The 26,636-nt window shown below is 34.2% G+C and overlaps 1 protein-coding gene and 1 pseudogene across 4 annotated transcripts in view; one reads left to right on the top strand and one right to left on the bottom strand.

Moving 5' to 3' along the window:
- Positions 1-999: 999 nt before the first annotated feature.
- The window catches only part of LOC120142244 (putative axial regulator YABBY 2), a 31,125-nt gene continuing 5,488 nt past the window's right edge, over positions 1,000-26,636 (top strand). The window contains exons 1-7 of one of the 4 annotated variants that reach the window (XM_039156995.1): positions 2,328-2,350; positions 2,459-2,519; positions 2,750-2,869; positions 3,170-3,305; positions 3,917-3,965; positions 4,059-4,134; positions 4,477-4,765. In XM_039156995.1, the coding sequence (XP_039012926.1) occupies positions 2,343-2,350; positions 2,459-2,519; positions 2,750-2,869; positions 3,170-3,305; positions 3,917-3,965; positions 4,059-4,134; positions 4,477-4,590 (564 nt within the window). In that variant the 5' untranslated portion in view covers positions 2,328-2,342 and the 3' untranslated portion in view covers positions 4,591-4,765. Of the gene's footprint in view, positions 1,166-2,327; positions 2,351-2,458; positions 2,520-2,749; positions 2,870-3,169; positions 3,306-3,916; positions 3,966-4,058; positions 4,135-4,476; positions 4,766-26,636 lie in introns of those variants that run through there. The other 3 variants (XM_039156994.1, XM_039156993.1, XM_039156996.1) reach the window with 3 other exon arrangements.
- On the bottom strand, positions 16,841-26,247 carry LOC120142239 (annotated as a pseudogene).

Below are 26,636 nucleotides of genomic sequence, written 5' to 3'. Positions count from 1 at the left end.
ATATATTGGATTCTATTATACTTTTCAGAAAATTCAATTAGTTTTTGAAATTTTTTCATCTAATTAAGTTTGTAGACTCAAAATTTTACTAATTTATCATTTCACCAAACGATCTTAGTGGTTAAGAAACTTGTTGTTATCCCTTTAAGTCCCGAGTTTTAGCATCACAAATGTTAGGAGTATAAGCGTTTATTGTTTAAATGGTTGAGAGTATTTGAACATATATTGTCTTGTATTTACCACTGATTTATGAAAAAAAATAATTATTTTTAGTATATATACTTTAATATAATATAATTTGATATTTCTACTTTTAGAATGTCATTAATTATTTTTAAATAATATGAGTAATTACAAAATATAATATTTACTTTAAAAATATTAATTATTAACAATACATATATCATGTAAACACAATTGATCGAATTTAGATCATCTAGAGAAATTAACATTCATATTTATCATTGAAGTCACTTAATTGGTTCAATCATTATTTATCGATTCAATTAACCAATGGCGATAATAATATAGAATATTTATCAACTGTCAATTGACTGATTAATAGTATGCTTTCATTAAATTTTATATGTATGAGAACTCATTCATGGTACTATAGTGAAATGATTCATTGACTTAACTAATGAATATGTAATTAAATGATGAAAAGTCTCAATTTAATTTACATAATGTCTTAGTCCAAAACATATAAGTTCAATTGGTCCCTTCAATAGCTTAAACGATCTAACTAATAAATTGCTTAATTAAACTAAACTAAGAGAAAATATATAATTTTGAAATAAGTTGCGAAAAATTTCTAATGTAATTAATTAAAAAATTTCATGGATCGAAGAATTAAAATGATTTAAAAATTAATATCATTATTTTAAAAAATTATTTAATTGGTTTTAAATTAAAATATTAAATTATTATAAGTGTATAATATAAAGCCAACAAATTTCTGGTTCCTTGTCGACCTACTTTTTCTTCATCAAATCTTGCACCTTTGATCTCACAATTTTGCTCCTTTTATTGTAGTGGGATATAAAACTGTATTTACAAAGGAGAGAGAGAAGAAGAAGAAGAAGTTGGAACAAAAATGTCACTGGATTTGGCATCTGAACGTGTTTATTATGTTCACTGCAACTTCTGCAACACCATTTTAGCGGTACAACCCTCAATTCTCTCTTCTTCCTTTCATTTTATGCAAAAACAGAACTGAATTGGCCTTGTCCGCTTTTCTTTCAATGCCTATCCCTTCGCTTCTTTTCTTCAAGAACAAAGAGGGGATTCAAATGATCTTTTACCCCAATTTAAATATATATATATATATATATCTTCTTCTTCTTTGTATTTATGGGAAAAAAAAAAAAAACTTCACTTTATCCATCATGGATCATGAGATTTTCTTGATTTAACATGGAAAGTAGCTCAAAATTCTCATTCTTATCTCATATTTTATGAGGATTTTTAGCTTGGTTTTGTCTAAAACAAGCACAAGATCTAACTATCTATATATATATACATACATATAACTGGGAATTTTATGATTTAGAAACCCTTCAAAAGATTAATCCCTTATCAACAAGCAGAAGAAACTTGGCCAAGTGAGTTTCAGCAGTTTAAAAGAGAAACAAATACCCCCAATAGCTTTTATCCAGATATACCTATGACTAGGGCTACAGGTAAGCATTTTTAGGGTTCTTCCAGGTCAAGCTCCAGGTCAACCATGGCGGAGATTCTTTTTTTTTCCTTCCTTTCAAAGTCATATGGTCATGGTATTCCAAATGCAAGCCTACCACTTGCTTTAGTTTTTACCAGTAGGAATCTCCATTGTTACACGACCAGTAACCTGATCTTCTTCTTCTAGAGCTACTGCATCAAGAAACTCTCTTTAACAGCTTAATTCCTTCTTCTGAAATTAGAAATCATCGTTGTTTTTCAAGATGTTTTCTTTTCTGTGGAAAGTGGTGGCTAGGCATAACATTGCCTATTTGCCTTTTGTGATCGATATGTATTCGATGTAACATTCTCCTGAAACAAACAAAACCACATTTACAGTATCCTAAACACTGCACAAAGATCAGTAAATCAATCACCATTCATAAAAAAATTTATCTTTTTTTCTTTATTCAATGGCCATCTTTGATAGCTCATCACTTTTATGGTTTACGTTCCAGTCACGTCGTTTTCATCTCTCTCTTACTCTATTCCACCCTGGGTTTTCTTCCCTTTTTCTTTTCATCATCTAGCTTGAGGTGTCAGGCAGAAAAAGCCAGGCGCACCGAAAGAGAAAAGTAATAAGTCCTTTGTACTTATAGTTATTGCCCATGTGAGCTGAACAAATGACTGAGTTCTTGGAACCTAAATTTCTAGTCTTGTTAATATAATTTGGCGTCTGATGCTACCATTTCTTTATCTTCCCCATCTCAAAATAACCATGAAAGCAATGTTCACTTAGTTTTCCAGGCAATGGGTTACCTACTTCATCATGTTCATTGAGTTTGGATTTTCTTATTAGGGTTTGATATTATGAAATCTCAAAGGATATTAAGCTTGGGACTTCGATTTCTTCTCAGGGTTTGATAATAATGTACTACGAAATAAAACCATTCTCCAACATTTATCTACCCATTCCATATATATACATATGTATTGTTGCTTCTGATAAGTTCTTAGTCTGACCACATTTTTTAAGCATGCAGGGTTATAAAATGGTTTATTACATTCCCAAAATGGTAGCATTTTGCAGGTTAGTGTTCCATACAACAGTTTGTTCAAAATGGTGACTGTTCGATGTGGGCATTGTGCCAATCTGCTATCTGTGAACATGGGAACTTCCCTTCAAACGGTTCCCATTCAAGATGCTCAGGTATTCAAAGACAAAGAGTGATCAAAGATTCCAAACCATGCAATTGTTTTTATGGATACCTAACCCTTTTAGCTGATTATACTCTGATATTCTCAGAAATACTGTAATGAAACAATAATGTTGTTTCAGTTGATTTGACATCTTTCCTCTTCTCATTTCTCCCCATCTTTTTGTTTCTTTTAAGGGGTTCCTTTTTGTCAATACTCTTGTAGTTGTAAGAAGAAAAAAAGACTTTGTGGGAGAAATTAGAAAGAATTTGTTTGGATGATTTACTTGTCTTTTGCATTGTTTTGAGTGGAGTTCCAGAAACAGCAGACCATAAGCACTGATCAAGATCATCCAAGTAAGGACTGTGGGTCTTCTTCAAAATGCAACAAGCAGTTTTCTGCATTTGAATCTGCAGAACCAGAAGCACCAAGAATGCCTCCTATTCGCCGTCAGTCTCTCTTTCTCTCTCATGCATTCATACATACAGACATTCATATGCATATGCATAGCTGGCACCGAAAGGTTAAATGCAGCAGAACCAAAACCTAGTTATTTCTATGATTGATCTGGAAACTTTGAACAAATAATAAAATAAAAGTGTCCCCCTCACAAGTGGCAATAGTGAATAAATCAACACTTTAAGCAACTTATCTGATATCTCCTTTCCAATCATGGTCCCTACCAAGATGGTGACATTACATGTCAGGTTTTAACTCCTCATTAATTAGTAACAGCTTCCTACACCTCACCCTAAACCATATCAGTAGTTACCCCTACAGCATACGTATTGTATGCTTACATTTGCATGAAAATGGACCACTATTGAGCAGTGAGCACCCAGGGCTACTAGCCTATTCTGTCGAGTTTCACATGCCAGAAAATGCTGATATAATTACCTATGCCGGTACATAACTTTTATAAACAACCTCTAGACTTTGATCCAAGAACATGGAAGCATCGCATAGAGATGCGATGTGATGCCTTAAATCCAGATTTTTTGTTTAATGAAGCTTGCTTATAATCAGTTTTTTTGTTGATTTATTTGATGAGATAATGCAGCCCCAGAGAAGAGACAACGTGTTCCTTCTGCGTATAACAGGTTCATTAAGTAAGTTAAATAAACAAAACTTTCATGGTTACTTGATTATGGAATCCATCTTTCACACACATTTTCCTTTGTTGAATCATATGCTATATTTAGGGAAGAAATCCAAAGGATTAAGGCTAGTAATCCAGATATCAGCCACAGGGAAGCTTTCAGCACTGCAGCAAAAAATGTAAGTCATTTTCTTAGCTTCTGCAAATATACACATACAATATACTCTCTGTTTGTTTAACGCAATTAGACATCCATCGTGATAGGATTTCTTCACATTTTGTTCTATGTGAGTATTTATATATTCACAATTTTTTCTCAAAATTAATGATCATTGCTGTTTTTTTTTCCTTCACATTTTATATTGATTATTCATAAATGAGTTATTATATTGATAATACTTTTTTTATAAAAAAAAATTCGTATATTTAGAAGATTAAACCTATCCTCAACTTATGTAAACATGCATTGATCCTTTTCAAAGGCATAATGGTGTAATTGACAACAAGATTGAAATTTGCAGTGGGCACATTTTCCACACATTTACTTTGGGCTAAAAGTGGATGGAAACAAGCAAGCAAAACTGCACCAGTCATTTGCAGATCAGGCTGCTCAAAACTCTAACCGCTACTACTGAAACTCAATGTCAACTTATGAGCAGAAGCATGTCGTTACCGTCGCCCATCATCAATAATATATATGCATTATGTATTTTAATTACAAAAGGAAGTGAGGTTTTGATGAAACTCTCCTAAAATATACTACTAGGAAAGCCCTCCTGAAAATAATAAACAAAAGGCCTCACCTTGCTATTGTGTGTGCTTCGCATTTTCCATTCACCACTTCTGCGGTTTATAAAGCATTTTGTTGATGATAATTTAAAACGTCTAACAAACATTACGAGGAATAATTTGGTAAACGGCATTCGACTGTTGTACCGTATTGTGCCTACTGCAACTTGTTACAGTTTGGCAAAAAGCAAAAGAAGAAAGGCAAGAAGCGTGTGGGGGCGTAAACTAAAATGGGTCTGTGTGTCTGTACAGAATCTGTAAGGTCAAATCACCCTTCTTCAAAGTCTGTGTTGGGTTTTCTTTTTTATATTTTATGTTTTATACAGTTAACGTCGGCCGCATATGAAATCAATAAGCAACACCTTTCATTAATATCTCAAATATCAACTTCCTTTCCTCTCTCAACTTGTAGAGATATTTCTAAGCCACGTGACGTATTATATCTTCTTTGGACCTCTTCAATATATAATTCCTCTGATGATTAAAACTTCTGAAATAAAAAAAAGTTCTTTAAATAATTTTTTGTCGATCATATATTTCATAACATTCCTATTCTCCGGTCGATTATTTTACCTAGACAAGATCTTTTGGTTAACCCCACACGATCTAAAAGATAAATACATTGTTAAACCGTCATATTTAGACCTAATTAATACTAACAGTAAAGATCATTATGAAATCCTTTGACCAAGACATAGGAGTGCGTTGTCATGTCACATGAAAGTGAGAGCTGATCAGGCATGGGAATTAGGAACATATAAGTTCATTTATTGCTGCTTTCTGTGCAAAGCATGAAGGCAGAGAAAAAATCTTATGATTAGTCTGTCAGTGATAGGTGGTGATCGTGATCTGGGACGTAGGTTTATCGGAAGAATTAAAATAACTTTCGTGACCAAAAATGTCTTATAATATAAGATTTTGATCAACTTTTTTTTTGATTTGTCAAAATGACCAACAAAATCGTAATGCGATCTCTAAATCGCATCGCGATCTCCAGTATCGCAAATCAGTTTCCAGATTCGCAACGCGATTTTAACTATCGCAATGCGAATATGTAAATCGCAACGCGATTCTGACTATCGCAACACTGAATTTCAAATTCGCAACAGGTTTTAGTTTCGCAACACAAATATTTTGGGTATATAACTACGCAGCAGCAACAACTCATAACCTAAATCCCTAAATCGCAACTCATTCCATCTCCATCTATCACTCTCTCTGGCGACATCCGTTCCTATATCCAACGACATCCTATATCCAACGACATCCTTCCCCATCCGGCAACAAGTTTTAGTTTCGCAGCTCGTTTGTTTAGTAAATTAATTTACAATAATGAAATCATCTAATGCTGATCATGTTTGGATATATTTGTGTTTTGGAGGGTCATGTGAGAATGTTCATGGTGTTTTACAATATATGCCTTTACCCATGAATCTTCAACTAAAACTGTCATTACAAAAGTTAAATTATGAAACTCTAATGTTACGTGTTGCAAATAAATTGAATTTAGAGCCCCTAAGTGGATTTAGGCTATCTTATCAGAGAAAAATGTAAAGTTTATTTGTTAACCGACAATGAAGATGTTGAACGATTCATTGCTTACATTAGTGTTTCGCAAGATAATGTTACATTGTATATTGTTGAACCTAGAAGTAGTGAAGTTGGGTCAGTAGCGGGTAGTAATCAACTAAGTTTTTCAACCCCAGTTTATGGTGCTCAAAATTTAATGGTTCCACCACAATTTCATCACCAAGCAAATTTTGTTTCACCGCATTTCCAATACCAAACACAATCTCAAAACCCACAACCTTTCCCTAATCCAAATCCCAATCAACTTTCAGCACCAAATTTCGGTTTTCGTATTGACCAGTTAGACGATGATGAGCCAACAGAAAAAATTGTGAGTACTAGTCAGTATTCGAAATTTGATCTTGGTCAATACCCGGACTTTGATCTTGGTCAATACTCGGATTTTGATGATGTTTCAAAAAAAGAAACATACCATGCGTGTAATGATTTTGATATTGATCAATACCTGAATTTTGATGATGAAACAGCCGCTGCCGAAGAAGATGTTGTTGATGATAATGAGGAGGAAGTTACGACTGTGAATGAACATGTTGAACATCTATTTTGTAATTCATATAACCCTGAAGAAGAAAAAGAAGAAGAAGAAATCCCCGAAGAAAATACCACGGGAGTATAACTGGAATATGCCATAATTACTTCAGATACAAGAAGAAGAGTTGGTAAAGATAGTAGTTGATTGTTACACAAAAATTATTCGTATCAAGAAAGATGATTGTTTTGATACAAATGAAGACTTGAAGATAGCTTTGTATACGAAATGTGTGAAAGATGACTATCAACTAAAAGTTAACAAATCAAGCAAAGATCGTTTTAAAACAAGGTGTATGATTGACAAAAACTGTACGTGGCGTATGATTGCAAAGAGGATAAAAGATTGCGAAATGTTTCAAGTTAGGACTTTTATTGATAAACATACATGTTCAAGAACCCAAGTTTTTCCTCACCATAGATAGACAAACAAAAAGGTGTTGGGTGGTTTTCTGGCTGAGATAATGTTTTTGAATGGCAGGGTATATCGGGGACATGAAATTATGATTGACATGAATGCTCGGTTCAAGATTAGTATCTCATATTCTCAAGCTTGGAGAGCCAAATGTTATGCCTTGGAATTGTTGAGGGGGTCGCCAGAAGCATCGTTTGCCCAACTGCCGGCTTATTGTCACAATTTAAAGCTGAAAAATCCTGGGTCGGTAACTTATATCAAAACAGATAGAGATGGACGCTTTGAGTTGCTGTTTATTGCCATTGGTGCTGCGGTTAGTAAATCAATATAATTTTGTTGACTTATTTTTGTTAGTTACATGCATTTCACATTTAAATGATTATATTTCTTGTGTATATTATTTTGTAGATTCGTTCGTTTATTACTTGCATGCGCCCAGTTATTATAGTTGACATAGCACATTTGAAAGGTCGATACATTGGAGTAAACTTATTAGCAGTAGTCATGGATGCTAACAATGGGATATTGCCAATAGCTTACGGGGTTGGCAACTCTGAAACCTCTTATTCATGGACATGGTTTATGGGGCATCTTAGGGATTGCATGGGTCCTATTAGCAATCTGACAATCATATCCGATAGGGCAAACTCAATTGACAACGCTGTTAGAAGGTGTTTCCCAGACGCTTTTCATGGACTTTGTGGTGTTCATTTGTATAGAAATCTAAAATCAAGGTCTGCTGGTATAAAAAATCACATATGGATATACTGGAAGGTTGTAAAAGCTTATCGGGAAGTGGATTTTAATAAGTATATAAATTGTTTAAGACGTATTTTGCCTCAGTGTGCTCAAACACTAGAAGATATCGGGTTTGAAAGATGGTCAAGAGTACATCAACTTGGAGCAAGATATGGTTTTATGACGTCTAATAGTGCAGAATTAATCAACACTCTAAGTCGTCATTCCCGAAAATTACCCATTACTATGTTAATGGAGTTTTTTTGAGCCTATATTCAACAGTGGTACTACAAGAAAAGAAACCATGCAGGTATTATTTCTTTAAATTCGTAACTTATCATATATTTTACTAAGTATTATTTATTTAAATTTACAGGAACATTGGAACATCGTGTTACACCATGGACTGAAAAAAAGATAACGAAACGTGTTGTGAAGTCAACGTCATGGAGAGTTGAACCATGTTCAAACACTTTGTTTGAAGTACTGGATAATAACTTAAATGGGCTTGGCGATCTAAATGCAAAGACATGTAATTGTATGAAATGACAAACATCTGGTTATCCGTGTGGCCATGTTATAAAAGTTTCTCTTCATCTAAACCAAGATGATTCGAGCGCATACGCTATGGATTGCTACACTACAGAAGTATATCGAAAGACTTATGTCGAGATTATCTACCCTATTTCACATCCTTCTGAGTGGGACATATTAGATGACTTACAAACAGTTTTGCCACCAGCCATGGACAGAAGGCTACCTGGCCGACCAAAAAGTCACGATCGTATACTGTCTAAGGGTGAAGAGAAGAAGAGATCGACATGTAGTCGGTGCAAGGAAAGTGGTCATACAAGGTTGACATGTGGATCACCAGTGCCATCACAATCATCTTTTCCTCTACCAAAATATGGATCCTCATCAAAATCCAAAGCTCATATGGTGTCAAGCAAAAGACAATCAAAATCGCAATCAAAATCAAAATCCCAATCACAACCGGCTTCACCTTTTGGGACTATTAACCTAGGTGATTTTTAAATACAAACGTTGTATTATGTGTATTTTATGTGTAAACTTTTAACATTTTCAGTTAGGCATGTATTAGTAACTTGAGTTTGAATATTGCTATGATCTGTTCAGTTGTTATCACTTATTACACATTCATTTGAATATCGCAACGTGAATTTGACTATTGCAACGCGAATTTGACTATCGTAACGAGAATTTGACTATCGTAACGCGAATTTGATTATCGCAACGGGAATTTGACTATCGCAACGAGAAAATCGCAAAGCGTATTAGACTATCGCAACGCGAATTGACTTTCGCGTTACGATTTTGGCTTTCGCATTGCGATTTTGACTTTCGCATTGCGATTTTGAGTTTAGCGTTGCGAAAGTGTACCTTTAACAGGTCTTTTGCCTTAAATATGATGCAGATTGAAATCAACAAATCAACTTTTACATTTCAATCAATTAAACAAGCACAAATAAGAATTATTTACACATCAATTAAACAAATCAACTTTTACAAATCAATTAAACAAGCAAAAAATAATAATAATTCTTATTTTTCTCATAAATTAAACAAATCAACTTTTAAGAATCAATTAAACAATAAAAAAAAGTGTACCCCTGACAGTTATTTATGCACCCATACATCAATTTCACGCAGCTCACTTCAGAATTAACCTGCAGAAACCAAACATTGCTCAAACAACACTTTCTACACATCTAAAACCAACAAACAACAAATTATTGAATTCTAGGTACTTAAAAACACTTGCATTTGACTTACCAATTGTTTATGGACACTTTCATAACGTGGATGCATGTAGGCAGTGTCTCGCATATATCGCTCTAGCCATAAAATGCCGAAAACCATAAGCCTACTGCACCTCTATCTCTATCGGTGGGAGGTAGAAACTGTATACTTGCTATCGTCAAACGCTCCAAGCACATGCATACGAGAGGACCACAATCTCCTCTGGCTTCTTGCGTTTGTTGTGGCGTGATCTCGTCTCTGATAACTGTAACATTGAACTTCTTTGGCTTCTTGTTTCCAGAATAAGTCCAATAATTAATCGCATCCAATAATTTAGCCAAATGAGAGCTCCATCCCTTAATAATATCTCTCAAATCAGACAATGATATGTAATTTATCATGCTGTCATATACTATTATCTTCAGGGATGGTAGCTGAAGCTCGACGAGAAACCAATGATTATGTTCCAAAACAGGGATAAACACCTGCAATCATAAGTAATAATTCAATTGCACACTTATTTATGAACACCTTTAAAATATTTAAAAAATAAATACTAACCTTATCGACCTCCCACCATGCAGGATAAAGTTTAGCTTGTCCATTACCCAACACATATGATTCATCTCGTTGATTCTTCAAGTGAACTACGTGAAAAGACGTCGGCATAATTGTATATCGCGTATTTTTTTTATTTTTCCTTAGTTTCCTCATTATTAGAAGACGTGACACCCATGCATCAATATGTTGTTTTACAAAAAAAGACATATATTAGTGAATTACATAAATTTTTAAAAAATTAATCAAAATGAAATATAAGAAAAATATAAGACTTACCCCCATCGAAATAGCCATTGTCTTCAACCCCTAATAACACACCCCACCAAGACCGATCAAGCAACAAAATACATATCATCGTTGAGTTTGTATATGTCAGCGTAACACCCCTGGCTCCGCTCATGTAGATAAAAATCAACTGCGGTCTTAGCCCAAAGGGTATTATCCAGAATTGTTTCCGGTAGTTTTCTCCCATCCACTTCATATGTCGGAATGGTACTGGCCGGTAACTCATACGAAAGCCAACACTCATCCATCATGTCCGGCACATGAGAGGGTTTCTCAATAATTCGACATATTACACTATGTGAATCGGGCTCTTGAATGGTGGGAGGGACCTCTTCAAACGATGACAGTGGCCTCTTGAACGGTGGGAGGGGACTCTTGAGGGATGATAGGGGCCTCTTGAATGATAGGAGAGGCCTCTTGAACGATGACAAGTGAGTCAGGCTTCTTCTTACGGAGTCTTCGCACTATTGGGGTGAACGGAGACGTAATGGCATGTGCACGCCGTCTGATGCGTGAACCCCGTCGTGTAAGAAAAACCCGACGTAAAGCATCCACCTTATCGGGCCGCTAAAAATAAATTAATACATAAATCAGTAAATAAACATACATGATATTAAACAGTGAAAACAAAGACAAATATGTTTCAAACTTGCACGGTATTCACCCAAGTCATTATTCTATCATATTTCACAAAATGCATCAGATAACATTCCAGAAGTAAGCACTTATATAAACATTTAAAAGGATAACATATAGGTTTAGTGCATGTTCAAGGATAACATAAAGAGTAGTAGTTTATTCTTGAAACTTAAATTTGCAATACTGTGAAGTTAGTATTTGTCTTTGTCTTTTGGTTGAAGTGATGCAATCATTCAAGTTTCAATTTGCAGAAGAAGAATAGTTTCTGAAACTTAAAATCGCAACACGAAACTTAAAATCGCAACGCGAAAATGACTATCGCAACGCGAATTTGACTATCGCAACTGGACAATCGCAATGCGAAATAAAAATCGCAACGCGAAACTAAATTCGCGTTGCGATTTTCACGTTGCGATTTTTATTTTGCATTGCGATTATCCCGTTGCGATAGTCAAATTCGCGTTGCGATAGTCATTTTCACGTTGCGATTTTAAGTTTCATGTTGCGACTATTATTCTTCTGTAAATTGAAACTTGAATGGATTGCATTACTTCAACCAAAAGACAAAACAAAGACAAATACTAACTTCACATGGTTATTTTAGAACTGTTTAGCAGTATTGGCAGCAACCGAATGAATTTACTAAGCAATCTAAGTGAAATGGTTAATCTAAGTGAAATTACGAGTAAATCAAGTTAAATATGAAAAATCTTAAACTTACCTCGTTGCGTAGAGTATGAACCTCATTCTGCAATGATGCTACCATCTTACGTAGAGCGGATACCTCACCACGTAAAGTAGATACCTCATCACGCCATGTACCATTGTCATCGCGTAAAGTACCGACCTCCTCACGCAAGGCATTGACCTCATCACGTAACTCCCCTAACTCATCCCGTGGAGGTGGAGAACAGGGAGATAAATATCGTGGCATCTTTTCCGGTCGCCTATTATGAGGTAATGGTGGAGAAGAGGCTCGATGATGTGATGAAATAGGTGATGGCTCTCGTTGTAGAGGTGTATAGTGTGGTCGATCAGGTGATGGTCTGGGTGAGGTGATGACTCTCGAAGTGGAGGCTGCTCATCATCTGTGCCATCAAAAAAATGCTTACTAGCTTGCCACCAATCAGTGGCAAGCTCAGCCTCCGTGGGTGTCAGCCTCTGTAATAGAGTGTTGGCCTCCTAGTAATATAAAAGCTCAAACAAAGTTAAACGTGCACTAGTAATAACTTGTTTATATATGGTAGTATTTGTGTTAACTTACATCATTTATTGTCGTATATCGTAGTAACTCTTCCTAATCCAACAGCCGTCGTTTCCTTTTCCAGGAAATAACCCTAGGAATATCATTTGAAGTTTTTAATGCATATGTCTGCATGCCGGGAAAAGCCTCAAATATCCAAATCTACAAACAATATAATACACAAACATTAGTAATTGTTAAATAATTAATTATAATTTTGGAATCATTATATAGAAATTCTTACCTTAAAGGCCCAAATAAAGCTTGACAAAGTGTATTTGGAACCATCACCACACAAACTTTTTCGGTCATCAAAGGCAGACGACAACTTATTCCAGGTAGCTTTCCATAGATACGAACCCCACGAAAACAGGTTTCATGCATTTAGGTCCTCTACCAATAATATTAGGTCCTTAGGAATAGGTTGTCTGGTCTCTCTACCTAAAAAGCTGGCATGCAAAAGTACTAAAAGGCATACTCGGACAACATCGACGTCATCCATCAGAGTAAAACCATCTTTCTTATTAATTAATCTCGTCAAGTCGTCGACGTGTAAATTCGGCTTCTCCATTGACAGCTTAGGAAAAACCCGGGATAACCATGATGGGCGGGTAATATGATTAGTGTATCGACCTACATCATCGTGTCCGAAGTGTAGACCAGTGATTAAGCAAAACTCCTCCCGCCCAAAACACGTATACGCCGGTGGAAAATGAAACCATATCTCTTCATTACCACGTTTTATACTCTCGGGTAGATCGCTATTCATGGTCTGAAGCCACAAATGGGTCAACATAGCATCTCCACCCGGATGTTGTACTTTCAGCCATGTCCCGAAGCAAGTATCCTTAAACAATTTTCTTTGTACATGTGAAAGCTTCGACGCAATTATAGTGACTAGGCTTATTTTATTCATTAATGTCAATTGAGTCGAAAAAAAGTTCTACAAAAACAATAAACATACCAAGTTAGATATACCAAAAACTACACTGTGAAGATATACCAAAAACAATAATAAACATAAAGAGTAGTAGTAGTTTATTCTTCAAACTTAAATTTGCAACACTGTGAATTTCGTATTTGTCTTTGTTTTTTGGTTGAAGTAATGCAATTCATTCAAGTTTAAATTTGCAGAAGAAGAATAGTTTCTGAAACTTAAAATCGCAACACGAAAATGACTATCGCAACGCGAATTTGACTATCGCAACGCAAAATGAAAATCGCAACGCGAAACTAAAATCGCGTTGCGATTCTCGGTTTCAAATAGTCATTGTCTAAAATTGAAACTTGAATGAATTTCATTACTTCAACCAAAAGACAAAACAAAGACAAATACTAACTTCACAGGGTTAAAGACTAAACAGTTTAGCAGTATTGGAAGCAATCGAATGAATTTAATAACAATCTAAGTGAAATGGTTAATCTATTATTGAAATTACCAATAAACTTATCATCAATTTCAATATGAAAAACCTAATAATAATGCAAAAATTTCAAAATAAAAAAAATAAAAAAACTAACCTTCGGTGGTTGATTTGGTTGATTTTCCATTTCTGACCGTGAATGATTGTGAGGGTGGCTCTGAGAGATAGAGATAGACAGATTTCGCCGGAGATGAGGACGGATGTCGTCGTAGAGAGTGAGAGATGGAGATGAGACTGAGTTGTGATTTAGGGTTTTAGGTTATGAGTTGCGATTACGGGATATATTAATATTCGTGTTTGGAATTTGAAAATAAAAAACGCGTTGCGATACTAATGGCGCTTTGAAAATCGCATTGCGATTTTGTATTATTGCGTTGCGATAGTCAGAATCGCGTTACGATTTACATATTCGATTTTCTAAAATCGCAATGCGATAGTCAAAATCGCGTTGCGAATCTGGAAACTAATTTGCGATTTAGAGATTGCATTGCGATTTTGTTGGTCATTTTGGCAAATCAGAAAAAGCTTGTCAAAATCGTATATTATAAGACATTTTCGGTCACTGAGGTTATTTTCTCTTTATAAAATTATAAGAATTATATATATAAAAATTTTAAAGATAAAATTAGATTTTTAATAAAAATATAAAATAATATATAAAATACATAAAAATTTAAAATTTTAGAAAAAAACAATCATCTCTACCTATCCTTCTTGATCCATCCTTAACATTTATAGAAACCTTTTTTTTTTTTGTTGCATAAAGATTATTGATGCATTGTCTTCATATGAATATATCTTACTATCCACTTACATAATGTAATTTTTTTTTTAGTTTTATACAAATTTAGGATCATGAGATGAATGAAAATAGATAGCTGAGATTGACTTTTTTTCTTCAGTGAATATCTTTTTATTTCCTACCGTTAATCTCAGTTATCTATTTTCAATCACCAACGGTCCTAAATTTATGTAAAACTAAAAGAATTTTTCATTGTGTATATCTTTTATATATATATATATATATATATATGTGTGTGTGTGTTTATGTTTGATAATAATTGTTTGGGTATACGGAGTTTTAAGTTTGTTGTGTTGGAACTTGGAATAGACTTGTATATAACGTGGAAAAAAATACTATAAAATAAACATGTTTAGCAATGATAATGAAGCTAATAGTTTTTAAAATGATTTTATATTGAAAATAAATGTTTTTTTCGTAAGATTAATATAATTTCAAATTCATTTATTCAAACGAAAATATGAAATTCAAAAGAATTATTCTTTATGCGAAGAAGAGCCATCACAAAAGAGATAATAAAGAAGAAGAAACAAATTGCTAAACTGCAAAAGAGAGAAGAGAAGATGAAACAGATTGTTTTTTATGTGTAAAATATAAAGCTGAAGATTATCTTTTATAGGAAAAGAGAAGAGAAGAGACGCAAGAAAATAAACGGTTTATATCCTTATTATAAATTGATAAATTTTAAAATGTTCTATATCATTTCTCAAACTATCAATATTATTATATTTTGATCTTTTTGTTAACGTACCGTTAACTCTAATAATTAAAATTATATATTTTAGATTACATGTTCAATTATTTCTAAGATCTTTAAAAGCAAATTAAAATATTAAGATCTTTAAAAGCAAATAAAACATTTTTAACTAGTAGTGTTGACAATACGTTAACATGATGAAAAAATAGAATGACACTGATGGTTTAAAGATCCATATGGAATATTTGAAAATTTAATAATTAATTTAGAATTGATCATAATTTGATGATTGATGTAAAAAATTAAAAATTAATTTAAAATAAAAGTTGGAACATCATGTGCACTTATCTCATTATAAATTTGATTCATAAATTTACTGCGCTCGTTAAGTTTGATAATTTCAAGTTCAATTTGTGTAATCTCCTCTTTTTAAACCAAGGCCAATAGGGGAAAAAAAACTTAAAATGTCGATGGAAAATGGCAGTAGGACTAAAGTGGGTGAGAAAATGAGAACCAGAGGGGCAGGGACAGGGACCTGACCTCAGCCTCACCAAAATGTGAACCAAGGGATAGTGGTCCAGTACTTAACTGGGTTCATCCGGTGTCATGCATGGTACTACAACTATCAAGTGAGTCTAGTCACATCTTACACAAATATGGCAATGGTCCACCATTACAGGTAAACTCAAAGTTTAATCCGACTGGTTTATGTAAATATTGAAAGAATATAAAATATAATCGATTAATATAAGTTAAAAAAAAGATTATAATCGATTGTAACAAAAAAAAATAACCAAGTATGTAACTATTTAGAGTAAAAATGATAATATTTTAAGTTAAAAAAAATATTATGTAATTATTTATAACAAATCATGTAAATTGTATAACTATTCTGGTTGTAATTTAAAAAGTTATTGTCATGAAACTAATGTAACATTCTCGATTGCAACCAAAATTATTATCAATTATATAACCTTTAGGGTAGACAAGATAACATTTAGGTTAAAACCCGATGTAATGTAACATTATCGATTCTAACAACAATTATTACTAAATGTATAACTTTTTAGAATAGACAAAATAACATTTTTAGGTTAAAACCCATCACAAATTAATCTTAGGTTTTCCCACCGCACAGTAAAACTACCAGTAAATATCCTTAAGAGCAGCATCTAACGAATATAAGATTCGAATCTCAATATTAATTATTTTTTCAAATACCATCAAAATTCAAGGCTTTCCCTTGGCATTTAAGCTATCAAATCAACAGTTGTTATAGGCGTAAAAGAAGAAAAATATCCTCTTCTTCTTCAAGCACTCTCCCCTCTCATTTCTTTCTTCCTACTATGGTACAGTCATCAATGGCGTCAACTCTAAGATTATAATAATTCCCCTTCCTTTGTAGTACTAAAAGACTATCAACTTAGGAAGGCAGCATGAAGTTATTATATTCACCGGCAAATAATACCTCACTTGAAATGGTTTGATCGGTAAATGATGACCCGGATGTTCTTATTCTACAACCCTTCTGTAGAAAAGAAGATAAGCAGCAGATGTCTTTATCTTCTCCTGGCCGATGGGATAAACATGACTATCATCAAACTCATACCATTGTCCGCCCCCATGCTACATCAGAAAAAAATTAAACAGCAATCAGTTTCCAGTCTTTTAATGGAAAACAGAAAATTGTGGTTAGATCATTACTTACATGGACAAATGCGGTATAATGACCACCTCCCATGCTTCCATAGTGGTTACTGACAGCATAAAGCATGTAACGATTCGATAACTTGCTATTCCTAGAGCCGATATAATCTGACAGATCAAGATCGTCAATGGGGAAGTCAACAAATGTCTCCAGCTTGTTTTTCAAGAACCGGTTATACGAGAATCTTTTTAAATGAATAACCAGAATCTCAGGCAGTCTCCAAAGATCCAACTTTTTACTAGCTTGACGATGCTCTTTGCAGCCTGGGCAATACCTAAAATACCATTAAACAAGACCAGGCATTAGATGACAATGACAAGAAAAGTTCGATCACTGAAAAAAGGGTCTATTGCTTGAAGTTTATAGCCAATTTTCTCGTATACATATATCTACACGTGTGTTTGTGCTTGTATATAAAATAGGCTAGTTTTTCAAGTAATCGTATAAACAACATAATCAAGGATGTTTGGAGGGACTAGTAGCAAATTATAATCATCTCTCACACGCATTAAAAACAAAATGACAGATCATTTTTCTTTTAATCAGCAAGAAACGCAGTGACTTCTTAATAAACAGAATAGTAATGATGTGCTATTAGTTCATAAAGGGCATGGCATCTTCCAATAAGAAACATCTGCAAACATGGTTTTCTATCACAAGGTAGAGCAAAGTCAAGGAAACATTGCAAGTATTTTTTTTTTATAAAAGTTGGAGGTCTCATTAAAAACTCCCTTCGTATTCGTCCACATACTAAGAAGTATGTTAACGAACATAGGAAGGAAGAAAAGAGTACCTCATATTTCATTGAATAAAACGCCTCATTACATATGAAAACACAAAATACCCTCAAACGAGGATAAACACCATTACAAAAAACATAATCACCTAAAGCTCTCACCTTCTCGACCACAAAAATCAAAAGGCAATCACCCTATACCTAAGATAAACCTCCATCAATAGAAAAACAACCCAATATTTAATGACATAACATACATAAAAACAACACCTAAAACAATTAAACCAAAAACATCCGCCTTTGAAGGGAACTCCACAAAAATACCAACATGTATCAAAATCACCAAAAAAATCAGCTCGATAATTATCTTTAATGAACCAAAACCACATTTCCTTCCCTTCAATCAATGTTTCCTTGCCAATAAATTCAGAACTCTTTTCTTTGTCTTGCATTTCTTCGCCACACGATTAGTTCTTAATTTCGTAGGGATAGGGGGCACCACTGGGATATCTTCCTTTAATTGAAATGTGTCAGTAGATGAACCATGAGAAGTAATGAGACCCATCATAAGAGCATCTTCCGAGGCCCTGAGGCTAACACTATCAGAATGATCAACTGATTTATTAGCTAGATGCTCCAGATATTTAATTTTGAATGATCCACAGCCTCCATTGTGTGCAACCCCAATTTGTTACTCGGTTTCTCATCGCTTATGACACTCTTTATGAGTGAAACCTTTTCTAAGTGGGGATCTTCAATTGCAACATCTTCGACGGGGCAATTTAAACCTGGGGATGACATTGACGATCCTGACAGAGAATTCTCCAACGTTGCCCCGAGAAAACAATTCAGATATGGAGAATCATCGACTTCCTCAGGGATCTAAGAGTTTGGTTTGAAAGAAGGCTCAACTTCATGCACCATGATTTCAAAAGTATTAGAACCGACCTTCAAACTCAAGGACTCATCAATCCTTACTTTAGTCTCTGTGAGGATTTGAAGTTTTTCACGATCAAAAGATGAAGGAAACTGAGAGCTTTCATCAATTGATACTAATTTGCCCCACCTAGCCGCAATGTTCTTGAAAGTACCCCAATTCCACGCGTGAAAATGAATCCCTTCGCAAACTACCCATACTCGACGGCATTCTACCACTAGATTTTCCGACCAAACTTCAACTCTAGAAAACCACCCTGCAAGAGTCTCTGATTGCATTGCAAGTATCAAAGTAATCTGCAAAATAAGATTCAACTTGGTAAAAGTTAATCCTCCGAAATAATGAACATAATTTATAGCTACTTTTTAAGATTCAAAATATTTCTTAAGCAAAGTTATAAGAGAGAAAAATGTAAACACTGACCACATGTCTTCTGGTCCAAGTGGCTCCTCCATCAAGAATGCTTGAAGACATTTATATAGAGAAACAGATTCCTGAGGTTTCTTAGATAAAAAGCAGGACTTAAAGATCTGCGGTAAAGTGCTAAAGAGCTGTGTATCATACTTTTTAACATATTTTTTTGGCCAGGATGCGAGCACATGAAATCTCTGGGACACTCCAGCAGCCGGTATCGCTTCACCCATAAGTATCTGGGATTCCTTGACAATTCCCTTTTCGTCTGTTAAGTAAAATTGTAACTCAGCCTCTGAAGGCGCAGAATCCCCATTTGCATCAGGGGGATTTTCAAACCCATTTGGAACTGGAGATGATGCATGGTGACCTTTTGGAGAAATTTCTTCAACTGCAGTGCCCTCAGAGTTATCACGGACATCCAAGACTTCTTCAGTCTGTGTCTGAAAAGAATTTAGTAGTTTCAGATATAGACCATGGATGTCAGATCCAGTGACAACATCAGAAACCCTTGCTACAAGAGGAATTCCGAATGTCTTCCAACTTGAAGTCAGTTTCCCAAGGATGTACTGCCTGAAAAATATGAAATGTCCGAAGTTTATAGATACACCTAGCAAAACTAATGGATATTCACAAGACAAACCCTGAGTATTTGTCATACAGCTGTAGGTGAGTGGACAAACAAAGATAATTTTTTTGAGTCAAAAGAAAACAAACAAGAAGAAACAGGAAAATGGTAAAATACACAAGTATTTTACATCTTTAGAAGGTAAAAGACCATGTGACAGCCTTTAACAATCAAGTGAATCTACCGTCTTTCTTTCCTATGTAATGTTGAGAGGTAAACTAGAACTTGCAAAATATTTTATATCACAAACACACACATATCACTTTCTGCTATTAAGTTCACGTAAAGATTGCATTTGACCTTAACTGCCTTACTTATAGGACCCATAAAGTAATCTTGAAATGTGTGTCCTCATGAAGCAAGCAACAAGGTCTAGATTACATGGAATGAATCATTTCTATCAAGTCTACAACAAATGACCAGTAAATAACTTCAATGAACCCATTAAACAAGATACAACCATAAGTAGATGCAATAATTCCAAGTGCCCATTCAAAGATGCAACTATAGGATACTTGGCTGACACTTTCAATTAACATGCACCTTCACTAACAAGCACTTATAAATATAAAATATAGACTAGAAATAGCAGAATTTGGTAGTCATGTATACTCCAATTTTCTTATTTTCAATTTACAAGACCTCAAAGAATATTCTTTTAATAAGAAGTAAAACAAGAAATGCAAACATATGAAAATAAAATCTAAATCACAAAAAGGGTGGGAATGGGACGCTGAGAGCTGAAATAATCAAGGTATGAATTAAACAAACTTACTCTTCCAACTGCTGATGCGTAAACACAACTAAAGGAGCTTTCTCAATGTCTTTATTTAATCGATAAGCAACCAGTGTGTCATTGTCTCTAATCAAGGATAAAGAATCAGCAAGCTCTTCAAGATAACGTATAATTCGGTGGTTGTATATCTGCAATATAATTTAATGCTTACAGATTTATTGAACATTTATAAGCATAAAAACAACAGTACATATGATGTAAAGAATGCAATGAACCTCTTCCACCAGAAGGGTCTCATTAGCCCCCAAAGAACATTCAACACTTAGAGCCTGGATAAGGTCTTCAAATTTCCCACTCTTTGGGACAGTAATTGTTAAGGGAAATGGTGGAAGGGTTCCATCAGTACTGATGACAGTTACAGTCATTGTTCGCGACGTTGTTGATGGTAGAGGTAGTGACACGTACATGAATGGATCAAATGTTACAGAGACTTTTCTGCATTCTGGACAAACCAAAGTTGATTTAAATTGACCCTGCAATGAATTAATTGGAAATAAACTTGTCAGCAAATATAAGCAAACACCACATACTTTTATACTAAAATACAAAGTGTTACTTATGATTGTAAACCAATTAGATCCAGCTTTCCTGATGTATTTGATTAACTAAACAAAATCAACCATGCTATAAATCAATACTTGAATAATTCATTCAATCTACAAGTAATGTTACTATCATTCTATAAGAACACATTAAAACAAAAATGAATATTGAATCTTCCAAATGGGAGCTAAACTGTCCCTACCGTCATGTCACTCTTCCTTGAAAACAAAAGGAATTTTGATGCTATCCACTTCTTTCCGGTACAAATGCTATCTTCTACTATTATATGTCAGTTTTCAACTTAAATATTGCATTATTTTCCTCATAAACAATATCTTTAGGAGTTCAAAAGAACATAAATTAAATAAAGGCCAAGAGAAAGAAAGTGATTACCGTCTGAACCATACAAGTCAAACAAAACTTATGATAAGTACTCAGAACCAAATCATATCATAGGGTAAAAAGTTTACCTGGCACACATCAACAATGATAGAATCATTGCGAGCAAGGTGATTTTGCCAATATTCATCAGCTACTTCATCATCTGGTCGACCTTCACTATCCTTCACTTCAGCATAAGGCTTACTTTTAACACGATTGAGATCCTCATGAAGTCCATCCAACAAAAATGCAAGAAGTTCCTAAGATAAAAGACACATCAAATTAATAAAGAAAATCTTGGAATTTGATAATATTACATATAGCCACCAAAGGATAAACAAACTCAGCTATTGAGGTCAAGAAAATGTTCACTGACTTGAGAATCATGCTGATTGAAGCCACTAAACTGAGGAGCAAATCGAGCCAGTTTTGACTTAAATGTTCTTGGCGGCACAGTAGTTGCTCCAGGGGCCCATAACTTCCTCAATAGATCCCCAAAGGCTGAAGCAATCTCACCCTGAAAAATCCACATGCTTTAGTTCAAACATCATACTATTCTGAAACATATGAAAAAGTATAATCAAACATGTAGGGAAAGGAATTGAAGTAAATATAACTTACATTCATTCCCAAAGGATTGTCGGGATTTATTTCTCTAGTATAATCTCCAAGAAAATAGTTAACCACCTTGGGTGTATGAACCAGGCACTGAATGGCACTGTTCATGAAACAAGTGTTTCCAAGATTTTGTAATCCAGTCAATCCCAAAGAACCAGCTTCTCCGGATCTTCCAAAGAATATTGTAGCACTAGTACCAACAGAACTGGAGTTTGAATTGCCACAGGAACCATTTAACAAGACTGGAGCACCAGAAGAGCAATTTGTGGGAGGTTGTCCTAACATTTCATCTTTTCTCCCTTCTCTACATTTCATGGAATCTGACAACCCATAAACCTGCAACTCCAGGAGAATCTACAGAAACAAAAGTAGCAAAACATTATTGGCATGAATTAAAACTGCAAAAAAAAATTTGTAATAAAATTAATTTACATGATATTCCTATTAAGATCAAGAAGACGGCAGTAAGAGAGCAGTATACTAACATAAAGAGGAAAATTCAAGTTGCCCCTTGCTTCAAAATTAGTTCGCACTCTGCTAACAGTGCTTTCTAATCACAGCTGGCTTTATCTTAAGATTCATTCTACTGTCTTAAAATTTGAGTAAAAGTGTAAAGAATCAGTCACTGGGAAAACGGAAGCAGAACAAAGGGGAGAGCTAGAATATCCCTCATAGAGTAAAGGCCCACAGAACTCTCCTAAAGACTCGAAAAGCACAATCAATCTTATGTGATTAAATAATCCCAATAAAGGATTTTTACAAATATTTTTATTGAATATGTCTCATATGATAGAAACCAAATGGATCGGCTGAACATTGAAGCATAAAACTATAATGGAAATCAATGTTTGGAATTTGTTCTATTTGTAACAATTATTCGGGAAGAGAATTCCATAAAATATTATACTGAAGAATAGCTATAGGAAACATGAAGTTAGTGTATTCAGTCAAAGATTTTATATGCTTGAGTGGTTATTATATGCCAACTTATGGACGTATTTAAACAAGGCATGCAGAGAAGAACAATAGTTAAAAAGGTGGGTTTTAAAAAACTAAGGAGCACATCATGGAGGGAAAGTGAACAGAATCAAACAAATAAGTAGGCGTAAACGAGTATCAAATTTAAAACCCAGAAAATACCTCTTACCTCCTGATCTGATTGACGTTGAGAATCTTTGACAAATCCATTTCTCTCATTCATAAAGTACAGAGCTGTCAGCCCAGAGAAGTCCCAAATGCGTAACTGTGGAACAGAGAAACATATATAGACATCCCATTGAAAAAGTAAATAAAAGAGGGGAAAAAATACCCCGTAATGATAAGGAAAATTACCTGCTCAGAATCTATACTAAAGATTTTGCAGGCTCTTCTGAATAATTCCACTGCATTTTCCTGTAAAAAGTGAAACATAAAGTTGGTACGCAGAACCAAGGGCATCTGATAATATGGATGAGGGCTAATTATTCAGAACGTGTAAAATTTAACTAAATAAAAAAAATGCGAAATCCATCTTGTAGTGTAGGTGATAAAGCTATTAAACTATAGAATGATTCTAGCAATTCTTTACTTGTAAGAACGTCTAAAATCTCAAGATGCAATCAAAATCTTATGAATGGAGTCAATCTGTCTGTCAATAATAACATTTCAAACCAAGTCATTACATTACAACACAGACTCAAATCAGAAATGCATAGTCCTGTAACTAGAAAGATAATATAAATAACACAACTGGTTCTGTGGAACAAATTATTTCTAAACAATGCTATTTATAACAAACAGGAACAAATAAATTAAGCCCCTCTCCAGAGTGAAAAATCATCATAAACCTTTAATGATATGCTGTCATGCTCGATTGGCATTTTACAAATAACATATGGATTGGTGGAAACATTGAACCTAAAATTTAGATATTATAGAATCTTTGTATAGCCTAATGTGAAATATCTTCACAGATCAGAAGTGGAAAAATGGGTCAAATGAACTTACCTTTTTGCTAATTTTTACTCCCAGTGAATTTGTTTCCCATGGAATAGAAAATCTTAGCATCAACGGATATACATCTGACATGCCATCTTCAGCAGCTGAAAAGCTTTTTCCACCTTTTGCTGCAATCTTAGCATCACTATGCCCACGTGGAAAGCAGAGGGTATAATTTGAGAGATAATTGATTCTCCAAACACCAGAATAGAAAACTGGGTATCAGATTTTAGTAACTTAAACAAACATTGCTTTTCATTCTAAAGTTCATACAATTAGTGGGAACTACAAGGTGTACAAAAAGAAAAGTTGATACGTAAGAATAAGCCATGTAATATTACCAAACCAAAGGAATAAAAAAAAGAAAAGAAAAAAAGATATGATGCATAAAAGGTGATTATAAATGGTCAATCTTTTTGGATCACTAAAATTTTACGAACAAAATTGATTTTGCATTTGTTGCAAATGGATTAAGTAGATCATTCATAATAGAGGAGGTCATGCTCTTGTAAACTAAGATTAATAAATTTGATCTACCTAAAATGAAGGAGCCATCTTAGAACCTAAAAGATCAGGAATATGCACTGTTACAGTATTCAGATGAAATACACTTTTCATAAATATTTCATTCCATAACAATAGGCTCCCTAATTCATGTAATGTCTAGTGAACAAAAAAAATCCAGAAAGAAGATCGTAAGCTAAATTCATTTTAAAAGGTTACAAATAGTGCCATATAATTTACAGAAAGCACGAATTGTAGTAAAGTATATATCAGGGTTTGGTGCAAGGATCTCAAATTAGGATAAGCCCCCGTGTAGAGAATTGTCGGCCTAGTTTTTCACAGACCTATTCTGCTGTTATTTCCAGGAGGATTGAAGGCATCCCAATGATTCAACTAGGAAGCAAATAGTTCAATTAAAAGAAACTATACTTAACAAAGAAACTAAGGATCTTTTAAAAGGTAGGTTTGGATCAAAAACTATAATATACTAAAATGATCACTTTTCGGATTCCACTAATCCAAACAACTGGAGCAAAACCAGACTTCACTTGATTCACATTCACTTGTCTCATACAAGTTTGCTCTTCGCCTTTACTACTATCAATCCAATTAACACCCATTGCATAAACTCTTAAATGCAATGTACCCGCACCATGAAATCAAAAACACTGTAAGAACAGCCTATAAGTAAACTACCTATTCAAACTATTTAAAACTGATGGCAACAGTGTCTGATGAGATTATACAGAAAAACCAATCTTAACACACTCACCATTTAAGAGCTTGCAACCACATTTCACCGGGAACCAATGCATAGTCCCTTCCTGAAACACCAACCTCTGCATTTTCACCATTGTGCAAAGAATCCTCATCCTCCTTCCTTAAATTGAAAGCAAGATCTGAGTTGAATATGTTGTTGATTAACTTCATGGGACCCGCGTACGAGGTTCCCGGAGTTGCCGTATACAAATCCCCCTCTTCGAATCAGATTCAGAAGAAGTTGAATTCTGTGCATCTTTCCACCACCTTTAAGAGAAAAATAAAAGAATATGAATAAACTCTTCGAACCAAATCTTAAAAGACAAAACACTAGAAATTTCAAAAGTTGGACATCTCACTTAAAACAGTTCATAAAAAGAAATCCAAGCGAATGCTTATAAAATCCAACAAAAACCCAATTGAACCAAAACTATAAAAAGATTTGAAAACATGATATTTTTGGTTACTAAGAAAAGTAACCCATTTAATTAAGATTCCAAATCACATTACCAGAGATTGACTACTCCATTAATAAAAACCCAATACCCAATAAAAGGAAACCCCTTTTTCTTTGCGACTGGATAATTTTCTGAGTCGGGGTGGTTTTAGATTTAAAGAAATGTTTTGTTAGAAAGGAAACTGACCTGAAGGGCACAAAGTAAACTCGCTGTTCATCGTTACTGACGCTGTTGTTGTTGTTGTTGTCTGAGTCGACCCGGAAAGTGGAATAGGAGGAATCCTCGGAAGGAAGATCCAACATTTTCAAAAGATAAAGAAAGAAAGGGTTAAAAATGAGGAGAGAAAATGGTATTCATTATTATTATTGCTTTTCTCTGTATATTTTGAGAGAACAGAGCGGGGGAAATAACGCCGGATTTTGCAGAAAAGGTGAAAGAAGAAAACAAAACAAGTGGAGTTTCTTTTCTGGTGAAGATGATTCAAGGAGGGAAATTCATATATTTTTGGGTTTAATTTTCTTCCCGGTATTTATGACTTGATGTTGGAAAATACAAGTTTTGGGACAAATGAATTAAAAGAAAGAAGTTCATAGATGGATTCAGTTATTTAAAATTGATCTGATTGGGGATGGAATAAGTTGTTTATAAATTTTAGGCTTAACTCACTTTTTACCCTTACTATTTACTCACTTTTCCGATTTGGTATGCAAAGTTTTTTTCTTTTCTTTTCAGAAATGTATTTAATGTCTGTCG

Source organism: Hibiscus syriacus, unplaced genomic scaffold (genome assembly GCF_006381635.1).
Source record: "Hibiscus syriacus cultivar Baekdansim isolate YM2019G1 unplaced genomic scaffold, ASM638163v2 tig00110819_pilon, whole genome shotgun sequence".
NCBI classification, from domain to species: Eukaryota; Viridiplantae; Streptophyta; class Magnoliopsida; order Malvales; family Malvaceae; genus Hibiscus; species Hibiscus syriacus.
This window is presented reverse-complemented; position numbering and strand designations above follow the sequence as displayed.